The 21,189-nt window shown below is 34.1% G+C and overlaps 1 protein-coding gene across 2 annotated transcripts in view; it reads left to right on the top strand.

The window, feature by feature from the left end:
• FERMT2 (FERM domain containing kindlin 2) overlaps nucleotides 1-21,189 on the top strand; it is a 73,376-nt gene that overhangs the window by 27,972 nt on the left and 24,215 nt on the right. For both annotated transcript variants that reach the window (XM_072963079.1, XM_072963080.1), the window contains exon 4: nucleotides 17,382-17,516. In XM_072963079.1, the coding sequence (XP_072819180.1) occupies nucleotides 17,382-17,516 (135 nt within the window). The remainder of the gene's footprint in view (nucleotides 1-17,381; nucleotides 17,517-21,189) is intronic.

The following is a 21,189-nucleotide window of genomic DNA, read 5'->3' as shown; positions in this document are numbered from 1 at the left end:
CCTTGTTATGTCCTATAATAAAAAAGAATTATGAAAAAGTATATAATATATATGAATCACTGTTGTACAACAGAAATTAGCACAACATTGTAAATCAACTATACTTCCAATTAAAAAAAAAGAATTGCTGCATTTTAAGTGTACACATAATTCATTTCAGATACTGTCAAATTGCTCTCCCAAGAGGTTATACCAGTTTACATTCCAGCCAGCAATATGTGAAAACCCATCGCCCTAAGTCATCACTAACACTTAAATGTCAGTTTTTAGTATTTGCTTCTCTAAGTGAAAAAAAGCAGTATTTCATTTTAGTTTATGAAGTTAACTGTGTTTTTTGTCTTTATTGGCCATTTCAGTTTCTTTCTTGAATTACCTGTTTATATCATTTATCAATTATTTTTAAGTAATAAACTTTTTTAAGAGCAGTTTTAGGGTCACAGCAAAATTGAACAAAAAATACAGAATGTTCTCATATACCCCCATTCCCACACATACAACCTCCCCAACTATCAACATCCCACACCAGAGCTGGACATTCGTTGTACATGATAAACTCTTCATTGACACATCATTATCATCCTGACTCCATGGCTTACATTAGGGCTTCCTCTTGATATTGTACAGTCTTTGGGTTTGGGACAAATGTGTAATAACTATCCATCATTATAATATCACATAGATTAGTTCACTGCCCGAAAAATCTTCTGTATTCTGGCTTTTCATCCCTTCCCTACCAACTCCTGGCAACTGCTAATCTCTTTACTGTCTCTATGGTTTTGCTTTTAAACAGTGTCATACAATTGAGATCTTACAACATGTAGCCTTTTCACATTGGCTTCTTTCACTTAGTAATATACACTTAAACTTCCTTCATGTCTTTTCATGGCTTGATGGCTCATTTCTTTTTAGCGCTGAATTAATACCTTGTCGTCTGGATGTGCCATAGTTTATTTATCCACTCCATTAGCGACCGATATCTTAGTTGTTTCTACGTTTTGCAGTTGTAAATAAAGCTGCTATAAACATTCATGTGCAGGTTTTTTGTGAACTACATCTATGACTCGTTTTAGTTAATACTAAGGAGTGTGATTGCTGGATCATACGGTAAGAATATGCTAAGTTTTGTAGGAAACCACTGAACTGTCTTCCAAAATAGCTGCACCATTTTGCATTTGTATCCATCAGTGAATGAGAATTCTTGTTGCTCTCAATCCTCACCAACATTTGGTGGTGTCAGTGTTCTGTATTGTGGCCATTCTGATAGATGTGTAGTGTTATAAGCATTACTTTAATCTGCATTTCTGTGGTGACGTGATGTGGAATATCTTTTTCACACTCATTTGCCGTCTGATACATCTTCCTGGGTGAAGTGTTAAAAGTCTTTTGCCTATTTCTTAATCAGGTTTTTTTGTTTTTTATTGTTGAGTTTTAAGAGTTCTTTGTATATTTTGGGTAATAGTCTTTTATCAGATATGTCTTTTGCAAATATTTTATCACTGTCATTGGCTTATCTTTTTATTATCTTTGACAGTTTCTTTCACAGAGCAGAAACTTTTAATTTTAATAAAGTCTAATTTATCAATTACTTCTTACATGGATCATGCTTTTGTTATTATATCTAAAAAGTCCCTGCCAAACCCAAGTTCATCTAGGTTTTTTTCTGTATTATCTTCTAGGGGTTTTTATAGTTTACATTTAGGTCTGTGATCCATTTTGAGTTAATTTTGTGAAGGATGTATGTTCTGGGTCTAGATTCATTTTTTTACATGTGGAAGTCCAGTTGTTATAGCACTGTTTATTGAAAAATTATCTTTTCTTCATTGTGTTGCCTTTACTCCTTTGTCAAAGATCAATTGACTACATTTATGTAGGTCTCTTTCTGGGCTGTGTTCTGTTCCATTGATTTATTTGCTATTCTTTAGCCAGTACCACCTTGTCTTGTAGTTTCTTTGTGTTTGTATGAGGGGGTAGTAATTGGGTTTATTCATTTATTTCTATTTGGAGTTGGTGCTAGGGATTGAACCTGAGACCTCGTGCATGTGGAGCATGTGCTCTACCGCTTGAGCTATACCTTCCCCTCACTGTAGCTTTTTACAGTAAGTCTTGAAGTCAGATAGCATCAATCCTCCAGCTTCGTTCTCCTTCGATATTGTGTTGGATATTCTGGGTCTTTTGCCTTTCCATGTAAACTTTAGAATTAGTTTAGTCAATATCCATAAAATCGCTTGCTAAGATTTTGATTGGGATGGTATTGAATCTATAGATCAAGTTGAGAGGAACTGACATCTTGACAGATTTGAGTCTTCCTGTCCATGCGCATGGAACATCTCTCCACTTATTTCTTTCATCACAGTTTTATAGTTCTTCTTATATAGATCCTGTATATATTTTGTTAGATTTATATACCTAAGTATTTTATTTTTTTGGTGCTAATATAAATAGTGTTGTTTTACATTTCAAATTCTACATGTTTACTGCTGGAAAGCCATTTACTTTTGTATATTAACCTTTTATCCTGCAACCTTGATATAATTGTTTATGTGTTCCAGGAGTTTTTGTCAGTTCTTTTGGATTTTTCTACAGAGATGATCATGCTATCTGGAAGAGACAGTTTATTTCCTTCCCAACCTGTACACCTTTTATTTCCTTTTCTTGTCTTACTGCATCAGCTAGGACCTCCAGTTCAATATTGAAAAGCACTGTTAAGAGAGGACATCCTTGCCTTGTTACCGATTTTAGTGGGAAAGCTTTGTCACCATTATGTATGTTATTAGCTGAACGTTTTTGGTCAATCAAGTTGAGGAAGTGTTCCCCTCTATTCTGTTTTACTGAGTTTTTATCATGAATGAGTGTTGGATTTAGTTATGCTTTTTTTATATATCTATTGATTTGATTATGTGATTTTTCTTCAGCCTTTTGATGTGATAGGTTATATTGATTTTTGGATGTTGAACCAACCTTGCATACTTGGCATAAATCCTACTTGGTCATGGTGTATAATTATTTTTATACATTGTTAGATTTGATTTGCTAATACTTTGTTAAAGATATTTGCATTTATGTTCATTTAGATACTGGTCTGTAGTTTTCTTGCAATGTCTTTGTTTGATTTTGGTATTAGAGTAATGCTGCTCTCATAGAATGAATTAGGAAGTATTCCCTCTGCTTCTGTCTTTTGAAAGAGATTGTAGAGAATTAGTATAATTTCTTCCTTAAATGTCAAGGAAGAAAACTCCTTGACATGGGTTTTGGCAATGATTTTTCTGAATGTAACACCTAAAGCACAAGCACACACACAAAAAAAGTGGGATTACAGCAAACAAAAAAAGTTTCTGCACAATAAAAGAAATGATCAACAAAATAAAAAAAAACCCTATTCAGTGGGGAAAACATTTGCAATACGTATATGTGATAAGAATTTAATATCCAAAATACATAAAGAGCTCATACAGCTCAATAGTATAAAAATCCCCAAATAATCCAATTGGAAAATGGTCAAATGACTTGAATAGACATTTTTCCAAAGAAGATATACAAATTCTCAACAGGTATATGAAAAGCTACTCAACATCGTTAATCATTAGGGAAATATAAATCAAAACTACAATGAAGTATATCTCACACTTGTTAGAATGGCTGTCATCAAAAGAAGAGAGAAGTGCTGATGAGGATGTGGAGAAAAGGGAACCCTTGTGCATTGTTTATAGGATTGTAAATTGGTATAGCCACTATGGAAAACAGTATGGAGGGTCTGCAAAAAATTAAAAATAGAGCTACCTTGTGAGCGAGCAATTCCACTTCTGGGACTATATCCAAAGGAAATGAAAAAACACTGTTGAAGAGATTGTCTGCACTCTTGTGTTCATAGCAGTAGCATTTACAATAGCCAAGACATGGAAACAACCAAAGTGTTCATCAGCAGATGAATGGAAAAAGAAAACGTGGGGGGTATGTGGGTGTATGTGTGATGGAATATTACTCAGCCATAAAATAGGAGGAAATCCTGCCATTTGTGACAACATGGATGAACCTTGAGGGCATTATGCTAAGTGAAATAAATCAGAAAGAGAAGGACAAATACTGTATTATCTCACTTATACGTGGAATCTAAAAACAATTAAAAATCCAGACTCACAGAAAAAGAGATCAAGTTGTGGTTACCAGAGTCAAGGGTGAAGGGTTGAGGAATTGGATTAAGGCAGTCAAAAGGTACAGACTTCCAGTTACAAAGTGCGTAAGTCCTTGGGGATGTGGTATACAGCATGATGACTGGAGTTAACATTGCTGTATGGTTTATTTGGAAGTTGTTAAGAGAGTAGATCCTAAGAGTTTTAACACAAGGAAAATAAACTTTTTTTTTGTATCTATATGAGATAATGGATTTTAACTAAACTTACTGTGGTAGTCATTTTGCAGTATATGTAAGTCAAGTCATTATGCTGTACACCTTAAATTTACTGTTGTATGTCAATTGTATCTCAGTAAAAGTAGAAAAAATGTTCAGTAGAATCCACCAGTAAACCCATCTGGCCTTAATGCTTTCTGTTTTGGAAGGTGATTGATTATTGATTCCATTTCTTTAATAAATATAGGCCCATTCAGATTGTTTCTTGTATAAATTTTGGCAGATTGCTTTTCAAGTTTTTTATTTGGTAACAATTACCTTTGTTTTCTTTTATAATATATATTTTTAATTGAAGTATAGTCAGTTTACAATATTGTATCAGTTTCTGGTATACAGTATAATAGTTCAGTCATACATATACACATATTCATTTTCATATTTTTCATTATAGATTACTATAGGATATTGAATCTAGTTCCCAGTGCTATACAGTATAAACTTGTTGTTTATCTATTTTATATATAGTAGTGTCTGCAAGTCTTGAACTCCCAATTTATCTCTTCCCACCCTCTTCCCCCTCTGGTAACCATAAATTTGTTTTCTATGTCTGTGAGTCTGTTTCTGTTTTGTAAATAAGTTCATTTGCTTTTTTTTTTTAAGATTCCACATATAAGTAATATGTAGTATTTTTCTTTCTCTTTCTGGCTTACTTCACTTAGAATGACAATCTCCAGGTCTGTCCATGTTGCTGCAAATGGCATTTTTTAATGGCTGAGTAGTATTCCATTGTATAAATATATCACAGCTTCTTTATCCAGTCATCTGTTGATGAACATTTAGGTTGTTTCCATGTCTTGGTTATTGTAAATAGTGCTGCTGTGAACATTCGGGTGTGTGTATCTTTTCGAATTAGAGTTCCCTCTGGATATATGCCCAGGAGTGGGATTGCTGAAGGTTTTCTTTTATAATTTAACTCTTAAGAAAATACTTCTATGTAATGATTAAGTGAGGTTTTCCTTTTTTTTTTTTTTTAAAGAAACACTGCTGGCAAAGCATGCTAAGTTCTTTTGTGTAACATAGTTTCTAACTTGCAGGCTTTACAAATGAAGAGCCTTACTAAGAGTAAGTGACACAACATTGTAAATCAACTATCTTTCAATTTAAAAAAATGTAAAAAAAAAAAAAGTAAATGGCAAAGTTTAAATTGACATATTATGTAGAGCTACTATGAAAGGTTATATTCTGTTTAGAGCTTGCTACCATTTCATATCAATAGGACACGTAATTTGAGTCTTAGACATTAAGGTATGTCTGGTGGCATTAGACACTAATTGATTCACCTTTTTTCTCTTTTTGTTGTACTTTTGTGAAGGAGAATATATTTGGTAAGGATAGAGAAGCAAACAATGGTAATGGAACAGAATTCGGTTTAACTGAAACTCAATGTTTAAAAATAGATTTAAAAAAATTTTAATGGTAATTTATTTCATTTTAGATCAGTTAAAGTGTACATAGGGATTCTAATACAAAAAGTTTTTTTTAGGAATAACAATAAAGAGTACTTTTTCTATAAAGATAAAAATTAGAAGGAAATGGAGAAGCCTTTTGTAGTTTTGGCTATTCTAGTTGATGTAGCGTAATATCTCCTTGTGGCTTCAACTTGCATTACCCTAATGGCTAAGGATATTGAACATCTTTTCATGTGTTTAATTGCCATCCATGTGTCTTTGGTAAAGTATCTGTTTGAATCCTTTGCCTCTCTTTTAAAAAAAAGTTGTCATTTTATTGAGTTGTAAGCAGTTTTTGCATATTCTGGATATGGAAAATTTATTGGACATATGTTTTGCAGATATTTTCTTCTGTCTGTGGTTTACCTTTTCATTGTATCTTTTGAAGAACAGAAGTTTTAATTTTGATGAAGACCAGTTTATGATCCCTTTAATGATTTTTATTCATAGACATAAAAGTCCTTACCAAAAATTTAAGCAAATTGAGTCCAGCAATATATAAAAGACATTAACACATTAACATCATGATCAAGTTAAGTTTATCCCAAGAATACAGAACTATCTATGTGCATGTGAAAGGAATATATATTGTATTGTCATTGGGTGAGAATGTCCTATAAATGACAGATAAAGTTGGTTGATAAAAGAGTGATGTTGAAATCTTCAATAATTGTTGATTTTTTCTTGCTGCTTTCACATCTGCCAGTTTTACTTTATTATTGTTCTTATTAGTACATGCACACATTTAGAATTGTTAAGTCCTCTTGAAGAATTTACTGTTATCAGTATAAAATGACCTTCTATATATTTGATAACATTGTTTGCTTAGAAAAACAACTTGTCTGATATTAAAGTGGTATAATAGTAATATTTTGATTAGTATCAGTATAATTTATCCTTTTCTGTCTTGTTTCTTTTAATCTGTCTGTCTTTAAATTAGATTTCTTGTAAACAGCATACAGCTATGGCTTGCTTTTTTATTCTAACAATCTCTACGCTTTTGTAAACTGTTTGGATCATTTACTTTTTTTTTTTTTTTTTTTGCAGCAGGGAGGTAATTAGGTTTATTTATTTATTTGGTTTTTCAGTGGGGGTACTGGGGATTGGACCCAGGACCTCACTCATGCTAAACATGTGCTCTACCACTGAGCTATACCCTCCCCCGAGATCATTTATTTTAATGTGACTATCAGTGTGGTTGAGTTTAAATCTACCATCTTGGTATTTGTTTTTTATATAGTATTTATTTTATTTCTAATTTTCTGTGTGTTCCTTTTTTTTTTTTCCTTGTTGCCTCTTTTATTTTGGATTGAGGGAGGTTTGTTACAATTACTTTATCTTCACCTGTGACTTACTAGCTATTACTAATTTTATTCTGTCTTTTTTTGTGGTTATTCTAGGGTTTACAATATATGACTTTAACTTTATTCATATTCTGTATTCAGATAGTGTACCATTGCACACATAGTATAATCTTAAAATGGTATAGTTCCATTTCTCCTTTCTTGCTCTTTGTGCTATTGTCATATGTTACTTTCAAAATATGCTAAAACTCATATATTATTACTCTCTCCTAAAAAAACTTTCTTTAATAATTTTAAAAATATTAGAAAATAAGAAAAATGGTCTTTTGTAATTGCCCACACATTTATCATTTCTCAGTGCTCCATGTGAGGGTATTTTCCATGTGATAGCCTTTTTCTTCTATCTGAGGAACTTGATATGGCCTTTTTATAGTGCAGGCCTGCTGGTGGTGGTGTTTTTCACCTTTTGTCTACAAAAATCTTAATTTTGCCTTCATTTTTGAAAGATAATGCAGCTGTTTGGAGAATTCTAATTTTTCTTCCTTTCAATAATTTTCAGATGTCTTTCTGTTGTCCTCTGGTTTGCATTAATTTCAGAGAAGTCTGTTATGGCTCTTTTATTTGTTCCTCTGAATGTTTTCTTGGTTAAGCTTTTAGGAATTTATTTTCATCTTGGTTTTCAGCATTTAATTCTGATGTGTCCTGGCATGGTTTTCTTTAAGTTTATTCCATTCTAGGTTCATTGTGTTTTAGATTTGTAGGTTTATGGTTTTCATCAAACTTGGGTAATTTTTAACCACTAAGTTCTATAGGTAATTTTTGGTGTCCCTTCCACACCTCCCATCCTTTATTGGACTCTGGTTTCATGTACATTAGACCAGTTGTGATTCTTGCACAGGTTACTGATATTCTGTTCCTCTTTTCAGTCTTTATTCTCTGTGCTTCGTTTTGGATAGTGTCCATTGCTGTCTTCAAGTTCATTGATCTTTCTTCTGCTGATCTGCTGTTAATCCCATCCAGTGTATTTTTCATTTTGGATGTATTTTTCATCAGTGGAAATTTGATTTTGGCCTTTTAAAAATATATAAATCTTTATGTTTTTCATCATTTTTATGCTTTTCTCTCCTTTCTTAAACATATGGAATGTATTTATAATAGCTATTTTAATATCTTTGATTATTGATTCTATCATTGTAGTTATTTCTGTTGCTGTTACTCTTTGCCCCTCCTGTATTCCTGGGAAGGAATCATACTTTCCTGCCTGTTTTGTGTCTGGTAATTTTTGATTGAACGGAGGGGTCTATTAATTTTACATTGTTCGTGGCCGGATTTCTTTTTGTATTCCTTTAAGTAGTGTTGGCTTTTTTTCTGGTCACCAGTCAGATTACTTAGAATTATTTGGATCCTTTCGAAACTTGCTTTTAAGCTTTGTTAGGGCAGGTCCAAAGCCACCATCAGTCTCGGGCTAATTTCCTTATGGGGATTCTTCTCAATATTGTGTGTATTAGGAAGACTTCTCTCACAATTGCTCTCTCTCTGAAGCTCTCCTCTCTATGGTACTCTGACCACAAATTGTGGCCATCTTGGCCTCCCTGGATTCCATCCCACATCTCTCAACTCAGCGAGACCTAACTGCCTGCTCCCCACCCTGACCCACTTCTAGGCAGTAAGCTCTTATGCTCAGAGTTCATTCTGTTGTTTTTCTCTTCTGTCATGTGCCCCTTGTTGTCTGAAAAACTTACTTTTCTTTTCCTTTTCTTATTGTTTAAATAGGAGGGTAAGTAAAATTCTTGTTACTGTATCTTACTTGAGACCCTTCATTCATAATTTATGCTTGATTTTCTTGCAGCCATATACCTTTTTTAGAAAGCCATCATTTGCTCATTGAAGCATTGTTTATAATAACAAAACCATTTCTTTCACAGAAATTTCAGATTGAACATGTTCAAAACTGAGCTTATGGTATTCCTTCCCAAATCTCTGTGCTCCGTCCTCCCCACTCTGCCTCTCAGAAGTCTCCATTAGCAGTAAAAGCATCATCCCAGAAACACATACTAGAAATGTGGGAGTCATTCTTAGCACCACTCTCTTTCTTACCTACACATTTCATCAATGACCTAGAAGTGTTCATTTTGCCTCTAAAATGCAGCTTGAATCTTTTCATATCTTTCTATCTCTACCATCCTTACTGCTCTATGGGCCACACCACCACCATCTCTCTCCTAGATTGTCCTAGCCACCTCCTAAATGGTCTTCTTTATCCATTCTTGTTCCTTCTAATTCATTCTTTACAATACAGTAAGTAGAAAGATTTTGAATTTTTTTTTTAAATCAAAGCAGTAGATGTAGAGTTAAGTTAAAAAGGTGTATAATATAAAACCATTCTTCTATCCTATTTCTTTCCAGCTCCTAAGCACATTCCCTACCACTTTCTACTTTTCTACTGTTTCTAACTTTTAGTTCTGTAATTTAAATAATGTGCTTATACTGTTACTTCTTGATTTACCAGTTTTAGATACCTGTTCACTTCTTTTTATTCAACTTCCCCCCTTTAACTATTACAATTTTTGACTAAATCAGTATTATTGTTTGCATTACTTTCACAAGGTAAATACTTTTACTTCCTACATCAAAGTTTATACTTTTACCTCTCCTGTCTTATATGCCTTTTTGTTTACCATTTGCTTAGTTTTCAACCTGCTCTGTTGCTGATTCTTCTGCATTCTAGTTTAGCTATACATTTCATTGTCAAATGCATTATCTGATAATAATCTCCTCCCTCCTTCCTTTTTTTTTTTCTTCTTGGGTACACTCTGAAGTCCCTCCATCCTGCTCCAATCTGGAGTAGGTGGCTTCCAGGTCATGCTGTAGTCAAAGCCACAGAACTTCCCTTCACCATTATCCAAGGAAAATGTCTTCTCTCTCATATTTGGTCCTTGCATTTTCCTCATTGTTGATTTCCTCATTTTTCCTTTGTGAACTGTATATCCTCCATCATCAAAAGTGAATGGGATGTAAAATTTTAAATTGTTATATTTGAAAATGTCTTTATTTTGCCTTTTAATAGAATTGTTGGGTTGAAAATTATTTTCCCCTCAGAATTGGGAAGTCATTGTTCAGTTGTTTTAGTTTCTAGTGTTATTATTTATAGTCCTGATAGTATTCTTAATCTTTATTTTCATCCTTTCTGTAGCCTGCTTTTCTCTCTGGAAAGTTTTAGGATCTTTTTTTTTCTTGCAGTTTGAAATTTCATAGTAGTGTGCCTTAATTCCTCCCCTATGTTTTTTCTCTCTTCTCTTTGCTGCTAGTAATTAGTCAGACATTGTTCTTGGATTGATCATCTTACCTGACTTTATATCTCTTCTGTTGGATTTTTTTTTATTGTGGCTATCAAATTTTAATTTTCACTGTTTTTATATTTTTATCTGGATGTTTGTTACCCAGGTATTAATAGATTTAAGAGTTGTGGACTTCATATAAGTTAAGCCATAAGAAAACAGTTTCTAAAAAAGTGGAAAGAATCTTTCCTCCCCCTTGTTAATATCCAAGATCTGTTTTTTACCTCTGGTTATCCTTTAATATCCTGTTCATCTCTCATGGATGCCATTGCCTTATCTTTCGGGGGAATTGTAATTAAGAGGTTTTTGTTTTGTTGTGTTCTGTTCTTTGCATTATCTCTGTTTCCCTAAGTTGTTCTTTTTCTTTTCATTTAGTCTCTTCCATATTAGAAAGTCTGGGGGTTTTCCATTCCTGTCATACATGTAGCAGCTGAAAAAAACACACATTTATTATCTCACAGTTTCTGGAGGTGAAAAGTCTGGGCACAGCATGGCTTAGCTGTGTCCTCTGCTTAGAATTTTATAAGGCTAAAATTAATGTGTCAGCAAGGCTCTGTTCTTTCCTGAAGACTCTGAGAAAGAATTCTGCCTTGTAGAATTGGGTTCCGTGTGTCTGTAGAACTGAGGCTCTCCCTGGCTTGTCTGCCAGCTTCTAGAGGCCTCCTGAATTCTTGAATTGTGGCCCCTTCCACAAAGCCAGAAAGAGCAGGTCCAGCTCTTCTTGGTCCTCAAATCTTTATGACCTCTTGTCTCTTATCTCTCCTCTGCTTCCCTCTTCTGCCTTTCTTTTCTGTTAGGCAGGCTTTCTGTGGTTACATTGGACCCACTGAAAGAATCCAGGATAATCACCCTAAAATCAGTAGATCAGTAACCTTAATTCCATTTGCAAAGTCACAGCAGTACCTAGGTTAGTATATGATTGTATAACCAGGGACAGGAATTTTAAGAAACTATCTCTTGAGTTCTATCTACCACAGAGTCCTTTCTGTAATATCTGTCAATCATTGACTGTCCATTCATATAGATACCTAGTAGGAAGCCCTAGTTGAATGGAGTTTAGCTTGTCACCCCTCTGTAGGGTATTTAGATATTGAGCAAACTTTTTCAAATGTCAGTATCTCTAAAAGATCTTTTCCCTAGGGCTGTTGAGATTCTCCTCTAAGGAATCCTAGAGGGTGTGTATATCTAAGGGGTAGGTTCAATCCAGTATTGGACAGGATTCATTTTTCATGTCTCTGTTTTCAGTACTTGGTCATGCTTGATGTTTGGCATCAGCGTGTTTCCCATTGGTATCTTCTGCAAATACCTTGATTTTCTGTGTGTCCACTTTGCTGAGTCATTTGTTAACTCTCCTATCTATTCTGCCTCAACATTTTCCTGATGTTGCTTATCTGATGTTTTTCTCCTTTCCCTCCTTGTTGGTTCACGTTTTATTTCTTTTACTTCTTGGTATGATTTTGGAAAGGAGTGAAAGTAAGTGCACAAGTGCAACAGACATTTAACCAGAAACTCATGAACACTTTATTATATTATTTATTTATTTAGTAAACAACAAAAAGCTATTTCTCACAGTTCAAGAGGCTGGAAATCCAAGATCAGGGTGCCAGCATGGTCATGTTGTTGTGGAAGCCTTTTGCAGACTGCGAGGGATTTCTCTGGAGCCCTTTTAAAAGTGCACCAATCTCAATCATGAGGGTGGAGCCCCCCTGACCTAATCACCTCTCAAAGGCCTTACCTCCTCATGTCATCACCTTCGAGGTTAGGTTTCAGCATATGAATTTTGAGGGGACACAGACATCCAGACCATAGTATTCTCCAACCCTTGGTTTGGACTTGGCCATGTAATTTGCTTTGGCTAATGAGATACTAAAAGAAGAGCTACACAGCGGGCTTGAAATATGTTTATGGAGTTTGGTTTGTCTACTTAGATTCACCATTGACTATGAGAACATGACACAGGCAGCCCACTGGTCCAAGAAACTGACCCCAACCCAACCTTGCATCCAAGCTGAGCTGAGCCTAGCTGAGATCATCAAAGCCACCCCAGCCAACCTGTAGACATAGGAGGAAAAATAGAACATTGCTCTTTTTAAAAAAAAATTTTTAAATTGAAGTATAGTCAGTTTACAGTGGTTGTGTTAATTTCTGGTGTACAGCATAGTGATTCAGATATGAAATATATTATTCCTTTTGATATTTTTTCATTATAGGCTATTACAAGGTATTGAATATAGTTCCCTGTGCTATACACAATGGGACCTTGCTGTTTATTTTATGTATAGTAGTATCCTCAAATCCTGAACTCCCAATGAAAACTTTGTTTTTAAACTAAAATCTGATTATTATTTTACCAAAGAACCCATCTCTGCTTAGTTCCACACTTCCTCACCCCATAGTTTTTGAGATATACGTATTATATATATTACATAGCTATATATATAATTTATGTAGTCTTATCTTCCACCAGAATTGTAATTCTACTTGATAACATTATATTGATTTTAAACATTAAATTTTATTTCTATGTAATATATCATTTTGTTATAAATAGATCCTGGATCATTGCTTTGTATAATGACTCATAAATGCTAGCATATCTTTATTACTGCACTATAAGATTTAGCATAAAGGAAAGATAGCATTGTATTTTGGTATGCCCATTTCAAAGGTTTTGTATTTCACAGTCCGCTAGGTGTATTTTATTTTGGTTTAAACCTTGTTTAATTACTTATGCTCTTCACCAAGCCCACGCTTACATGTGTGATTCAGATTCCTAAGTTCACTAATTTCTTCTTGATATAAAACACAGTAAATATGTAAGTCCTAAATTTCTGTATTAGTGAAATAGTATCTTATGTGGATGGGTAGGTTTACTTCACTTTGTTATTTTTATAATGAAATGAAAACCACTTACTCACAGTCTTCATGTGTAGTCAGTGGCTACCCTGTTACGATATAGAACTACCTATCATTAGAGAAATAAGATGTTTTCCTCCCTGCTCCCCATTCTGTAAGCTACTAGTTCTCAAGGAGAAGTTGGAATCAAAATTACCGATAAAATTGTGATATGATTGATGTATAACACTATATTATTTTCAAACAAAAATATATTCGTTTCAAACAACATAATGATTCAGTATTCGTATATATTGTGACATGATCACCACAAGTCTGGTTAACATCCCTCACTAGAGCTTTTATAAAGCAAGCTGCTTGAATCCCTCCCTGAGTCACTAAGGGTATCTGGGGGGTGTGGCCTAAGCATGTGTTTTTACTGTAATTATTTTTAACTTCACAAGCAATTCTGATAGGCACATATAGTTAGGAGCTGCTTCATCTGCTTGTGACTGACCAAAAAGCTAGTTCAAAATACACATTCTTCTATTAACATTAATAGCTGGTTTGTGAGCAGACAGGAAATGACCTAGGAACAAAAATCTCAAAAGGATGAATCATGGAGTGCAGTGATTCTCAAGCAGAAGGAACATACTGGACCACTTAGGAGGCTTTTCCAAGTTATACATGGTTCCTTTCCTCTCGCACTCAGCTTGACTGTGGTGAATTGTGATAGAAACATGGCATATCTCACAGGCATGATTAATTGTATGTCCTTATATACTTTTTAAAATGTTTATGCTGTACCAGTATATGATTTACTTTGGGGAAATGAATGGGTGGAGAGAGATGACCGCCACCACCCTGCCCCCACCTAATACTGAAGCAGAGAGGACAAGTGATTATTCAGAAGCTTGGAATTTTCTAAGGCCTTTATTTTCTCCCAACATGGCAATGATGGCATTTAAAACTGAGAGTACACTGAGAATTGAAAATGCAACCCATAAATCGTTAGGTCTCTTAGCATATTAACTTGTTTCGTTTAAAAATTGTCAGGAAATGATTCAGTTCTATTAATTAGATAAATATAGCTCAAAGGATATATTTAAAGTATCTTCTGAGTTTCTGAATCTACATAATCATATCAGTTAGTGCTACTGCATCAAACCCCCAAAATTACTTTCAAGGATAAATGGGTTAACTTTGTTATGGCTTGGTTCCTTGGACTCTTAGAAGCTGATGAGGGACCAGGCAAGGAATTCAGGCGAGGCTTTATTGGGACTTGTGCTAGAGAGCAAAAACAAGTAACGGATTCTCTTGCTCACTGTCTGAGAAGAGTGGGCTGGTTCCTTAAATAGGGTGAAGCTAGAGGTGGATTGGTGGGTCACGACGGAGGGGTGGCTTAGGTGGTCTGCCTACCCCATTGGTGCTATGTGCAGGAATCATGTGCAGTACCCTGCTTTTGCTCTGGACACTTCTGAAATTGGTTGGTTTGTGGCCTTTTTGTATCTTACTGTTTTGTATCTTACTGCCTCCACTGCCCGTGTGCAGTTATTTTTAGTCCCTTACAGTTTCTTTGTATTCTGTTGCTCAGGGGACATTTGTTGAAGTGTAAGTACTCTGGTAAAGCATCCAGGTCCCAGCCTATCTCAATTCGAATATACAAAACTGAAGAAAATCTTTGATTTTTAATTTTTTAACTTTCGCTAAAGAGTATGCTGTATTGTTTCTAACTTTAAAAAGATATGCCTGGAATCTTTTAAGAAAATGACAATTTAACGAACAAGCATTTATTTTTAACATGATTTTTTTGCTGTTTAGCACTTAAGATGTACTTAGCTCAAATTTATTAATAAATAAAGAGCAGTTATGTTCACCTACTCCCTGGTAACATATCTGTTCAGGATAGTTTTATTGCTAATTCTGTTTTCATGTTTTAGAAAAACATTGACCAGAAAATAGCATGTAAAACAGAGAACAAACAAAAACCTAATGTGTACCAGAGTGTTCCTAATAGTAAAATTCAAATAACCAACAGAAAAACAAATAAAAAAAACCCATATAGTTATTAAAAAATTGATTTGGATTTCTTTTTTAAACATGGGACAAGGTATATATAAAATGAAATTTTTTCAAATTTTAATGTGGTTTGCAGTGATTGCTACCATGTTGATTTTTATATGCAGATTAAGTGATTTGGAGAAACCTCATAGAAGAATGAGCAAAGGAAGGCAATAATAAAAATGGCTAAAAACTCATGAGGAAATGTACATCACTAGTAATTAAAGAAATGTAAATTAAAACGAGATAAACATAATGTTTTAAAAATAAGCAAAGCTTTAAAAAAAAGTGCCCACCTTGTACCATTTTTGCCTTAAAATCATTATAACTGTTGATCCAATAATTTTACTTCAGTGAATTTCTAAAGAAATAAAATGTGGAAAAATATGTATATAGATGTTTAAAGAACCATTATTTATAATGGGCACAGTGTTAGAAGATGGTTAAATTGTATATTTGCATAATTGTATACATCTGTTAAAATGATCTGATTCACATAATCATACTCCATTTTTCAAGAACAGGTTTTAAATGACTTGCTTATATTTTTAAAATAATTTCCAAATTTATACCATGATTATATATTTTTAAAATTACAGAAAAACATTAATACCTAATACTTATGAAGTACTTGTTATGTGTAAGGAACTATGCAAGGAACTTTACCTGTATTAATCATTTAATTTCCACAGCAACTTCCTGTGGTAGCATCATTCTCATTTTACAGATGAGGAAACTTGGACGCTGGCAGGCTAATAAGTAGCTTGCCCAAGTCACACAGCTAATAAATTGTGGAGCAGAGATTTGAATCCAGGTAGTTTAGCTGTGTGCTTCTGCCTCAAATTGTGCCTCAGCACGTCTGCAGCAGTGTGCTCCATCCTAGTTTTAGGTCCCCTACAGATAAAAATCTTCCTGAGTGTGTAATACTGGATTGAATGTGGTGGATACTGTGGGTTCCTGAAGGTACAAGCTGCCCCTGTAAAACTCTGATATTGTGTTATGTGAGGGCTAATGGTCTGTTTGAAAAGCATATGAATCTCTCATTTAGCACAATTCATTGAGATTTTGTTTTCCCTTGAATTGCCATGTCACCTTTGTCCAAAATAAATGACCACCTATATTTGGGGCTGCTTTGGGACGCTCTGTTCTATTTCAGCTTAGTAATTGCACTGTCTTGATTGCTGTAGTTTTATGATATTTTAAAATCGGGTAGGATAAGTCCTCCAACTTTTTCTTCTTTTTAAAAATTGCTTTCACTATTGTAGAATTGTTCTCATTTCCTTATAAATTTTACAGTCAACTTGTTCAAGAGTAAGTTGAAATTTTGACTGGGATTCCATTGAATCTTTAGCTCAATTTGGGAGGGAACTGACTTCTTAACCATTCTTGTGATTTATGGATATGGTATGTAATATGTAATATGTAAAAAAAAATATATACACTTACTTGGGTTTTTTTGTTACTTCTGTGTAACCATTTTGCTGCTCATCAGGTTCTTTAATAGAATAACATAAATAAACACAGAAACTTGGAGCCATTCACAATATCATAGCAGAAAAGTTTGAGTTCATTAAAATTTTGAGATTTGGTAATGATATGAAAGTATTTACATTTACTTCATGAATCTTGTGTAACTTATGACATACATAATGAATGAGGGCTATCATATAAACATTAATTTCTTACAGTTTTGGATTAAAAATATGTAAACAAGAGTTCTAATTTTTTTTCTGTACCCTAGTAGATTGTTACCTTTCTACTTTGAGGTAACTACATTTATTGGATAGTTTTGAATTAAGAGTGCTTTGGCAGATTGTTTTTGAAACAGTCTTTTGCATGGCTTTAATATCTGACAAAACACATACACACATACACAGAAGGAAATTACAAATTCTTATCTTGAAAGTGATTAGTAAATATGGATTTACCAAGTGTAAAGTTTTTAATTTTTCCATTATTTTAGCAAAATAGTATTTTCTTATTTTAACAGATATCAGACACCCTGAAGAGCTTTCTCTCTTGAAAAAACCCAGAGATCCAACAAAGAAAAAAAAGAAGAAGCTAGATGACCAGTCTGAAGATGAGGCCCTTGAGTTAGAGGGGCCTCTTATCACTCCTGGATCAGGTGAGGCTTTGACTAAGCAGGGGCTCAGTGTGAGAACCAGGGACTGTATGCCTGTGTCTTTGATAGTGAAGTAAACGGGCTGTGTGGCTCAGGAGACTGGTCACGTTAAAGAACACTCTGCTTGAGCATCTTTTCCCTCAGTCTTGAAATAATCACTGGAATGTGTCGTTGCAGCTCATCATGTCACGTGTTAATAGTTGTATCAAGAAAAACTGGTTCTCTGCTCAGAAACAGTCAACAGGGTACATACAGTACCTTAACCGGACTCAGTTCTTTGTTTTGTGGAAATGAGAGAGTTTTTAGTATTTAGTTCTGTGTTTTTGGTATTTTGTGAAAACCACTGCTATTTAGTTAAGACATTATTACTTCCATCAGGTTGTTTAAAGCCTTCTCTATGCTTTGCAGGTCTCTTAGTGCCTCTCTACCTTTTTCCTTTTAAGGTATTGCTCCTTTAAGAAGCTTTCTCAGATTTCCTTCCATTACCTCCCTAACCTGAATGAGGTATCTTTCTGTCATAAGTCACTAGGCTTTTCTGTTCGGTATTATACTGCATGTTCTCCCCTAATAATTGTGAGCTCCCTGCATGAAGAGCCTGCCCTTCATCTTTTTGTTTCCAGGACCTAACTCAGCATATGGCATCCAGCAGGAACATAAATAGGCAGTGTGTTTTGAGTAGCTAGATGACCAATTAATTATATTACATGGTTCTTAAGTCCTGGGATATTATAGTTTCCCACGTTTCCACTGGCCATACATTTACTAATCCCTTTCTTAGGACAGATCCCTGAAGCAAACATGTAAACTAATTTTACTAATCCAGTTCACTCCTGGTTTTTAAAATTCTGGGATGAGGATGATGGTGATAAAAGTAAATACTGAACATAGAGCTTATGTATGCCTAGAACTAGTTCATATACTTCACCTGTGGAAACTCATTTAATTCTCACTGCAATCCACTGAAGTGGATTATGTTCTTACTCACATACAATAATAAAGGTATTTGGCACAGTAAGTTTAGGAATGTCTAAGGTCACATACCTTGTAACTTTTACGTCAGTACCCATGTACTGATCACATTTGGGAGATATGAAGAAATAAGAGTCCTTACCCTTAAGTAGTTACTGTATTTAAGAAGGTAGTCTATAAATATTAGATGATTGTTGTGGAAAATAATGTTACAGGAATTCAGAAGACAAAACAATTCCAAATAGGGTACATTCAGATTGTGAATTAGCTAGGATTCCAGTGGCTAGGATTTTGAAGGGAAGAAAAGGCAATCAAAGCAGAAAGAATAATATTAACAAAGAACATTCTGGCAAAGGAGAAGTACAAGATGTGTAAATAAACCAGTTGAGCCAATGCATGGGCAAGACCTTCCGGGAACTTCAGGATCACACTGGAGGGTATTTAATGTCAGGCCGAGGAATTTAGACGAGTGCACTGTAGGGTCATTGGTTTCTGAATATGTTACAAAATGAACAAATCATTATTTTAGAAAGAATATCAAATTTAATTCTAGTAAAATGTGGAGGAGGGAATGAGGGGAAAGGGTTGCAGGCATTGGGTGAAGCCTGTAGATTAAAGAGGTAAAATAAAATAAAAGAATGTGTCTGCCATTAGAATAAGGTTAATTTTAAAGTCTGATTTAGACCTGATGAAATATTGATGAAGGAATCTGATAGTAGACACAGTCTCTGCTTTCAGCTAGTTTTTAGTGTGAATGGAAACTCATTTCATTTTTAAAATGAAGAACTACATAGAAAAGTATATTTATGGGATGATTTGGAGTGGTTGAAATTAGGCAGGATTGGTTTTAGAATTGCAAACGAGAACTTTTATATAGTGCTTTGAGAAAAGACAATTGGAAGACAAAGGATGATGAATTATGATGAGGGAAAGCTACAGATCTTTAAGAGTAAGTAACTATGGGTTTCTTTTAAACTGAGGTGTTACACATAGTAAAGTGAACAGATTTTAAATTACAGATGAATATTTACAGATGTATACATCTTGTAACCGCCCAGAACACGATACAGCACATAGCATGATACCAAACCCCAGAAGGCCCCTCGCATGCCTTTTCCCAAGTAACCACTTTTTGCCTCTCATCACAGAATAGTGTTGCCTGTTCTTGAGCCTCATATGAATGAAATCATACACTTTGGGCTTTCTTTTGTCTGTAAAGTGATTGTTTTTTTAATTGAAGTCTAATCAGTTTACAATGTGTCAATTTCTGGTGTTACAGCACTTCAGTCATATAGGAACATACATACATTCATTTTCATATTCTTTTTCACCATAAGTTACTACAAGATACCGAATATGGTTCCCTGTTGAAGTGATTGCATTTGAGTGAAGGAATTTTTTTAAAAATAGGTTTTAGTTGTCTATATCCAAGCAGTTTAATTAAAAGCACTTGAGGAGTTAAGAAAGTACCCAAAGATAGTGATATGGAGAGGGCTGATGACCTGTAGGGAAAATGTCCCATACACATGTGAAAAGTAACTTGATTCATTTTAAAAGAAATATTAAATACCTAGTTTGTCTCCTTTTATGATTTGTCAGTCACTTTAGTCAATTATTGGACCAAATACTGAGAAATACGATCAGTTGCTTATTGTGTCCATAATAAATAGCAACAAGTCCATATATCTCAGTTTATGACATCTGGCTTTCAGACACTATGCTCAGTGCTTCACAGATGTTCCTCTACTGCAGGGTGTGATAAGGAGAAATCTTCATTTTACTGAGAAGGAAACAGGCTCACTTTCCCTTTGTTCCCTTGAGCTTCTTGAATTGTGAGCATTTCAGTGTGACCATGGTTAATAATTTTTTAATACATATATTCAGTCAATGATAACTTACTTAATACATACACTGTCTTTCATTTGATCCTCACAAAACACCTATGATTTTGGTGGCATTATCCCCATTTTATTTACAAGGAAAGAACATCACAAGGGTTAAATAATTTCCCCAGGGTCACAAAGCTTCATAAGGGACACATCTAGGATTCAAATGCAGCACTCATGTTTCTAACCATTATGTAACATCATCTCTCAAATTATAATATTTAAAGTAAATATTTTGTTAATTCTAATAGGAACATTTGATAAAATATTAAGTGTGTAAATTATACTTCAACAAAGCTTATTTTTTTGAAAGTAATGTTTCAGTAGGTAAAGAATCATTAGTGAATTAATGATTCTCAGACTTTAGTCAAGTTGATCTCATGTCTGGGGGAAACAGTTTTTCCAAGAATTAACTTTACTGTATAGTGCTGACTTGCAAATTACTAATTTCAGGATCTATTATGTAAATAGAAATAGAAAATTATCTTTTTAGGAGCTTCCCTAAGAAAATTTAAAGGCGGCTAGACAAAGGAAAAGTAATACAGAAAGTAATCAATACTTGACTTGCTTGGCACTTTCAGGAGAATCACCATGCAGCATGCCATTTTTCCTAGCTGGAATTTACCATTTTAAATATCAGAACTTTTTTTTAAGCTATTAATTTTCAAATCATGGGCTTTGTCCACTTTCTTTTATCTATATTTTTGTTTTAATGATATTAATCTTTTGATGTGATATTTTCCCTATACTGGCATTTTGTTTTCAATTTTGTTTGTGGTCTTTTGTTTGCTATACTAAAGTTTTATATTTTTATGTAATCA

This window comes from Vicugna pacos, chromosome 6 (genome assembly GCF_048564905.1).
Source record: "Vicugna pacos chromosome 6, VicPac4, whole genome shotgun sequence".
In the NCBI taxonomy this organism is placed as follows: domain Eukaryota; kingdom Metazoa; phylum Chordata; class Mammalia; order Artiodactyla; family Camelidae; genus Vicugna; species Vicugna pacos.
This window is presented reverse-complemented; position numbering and strand designations above follow the sequence as displayed.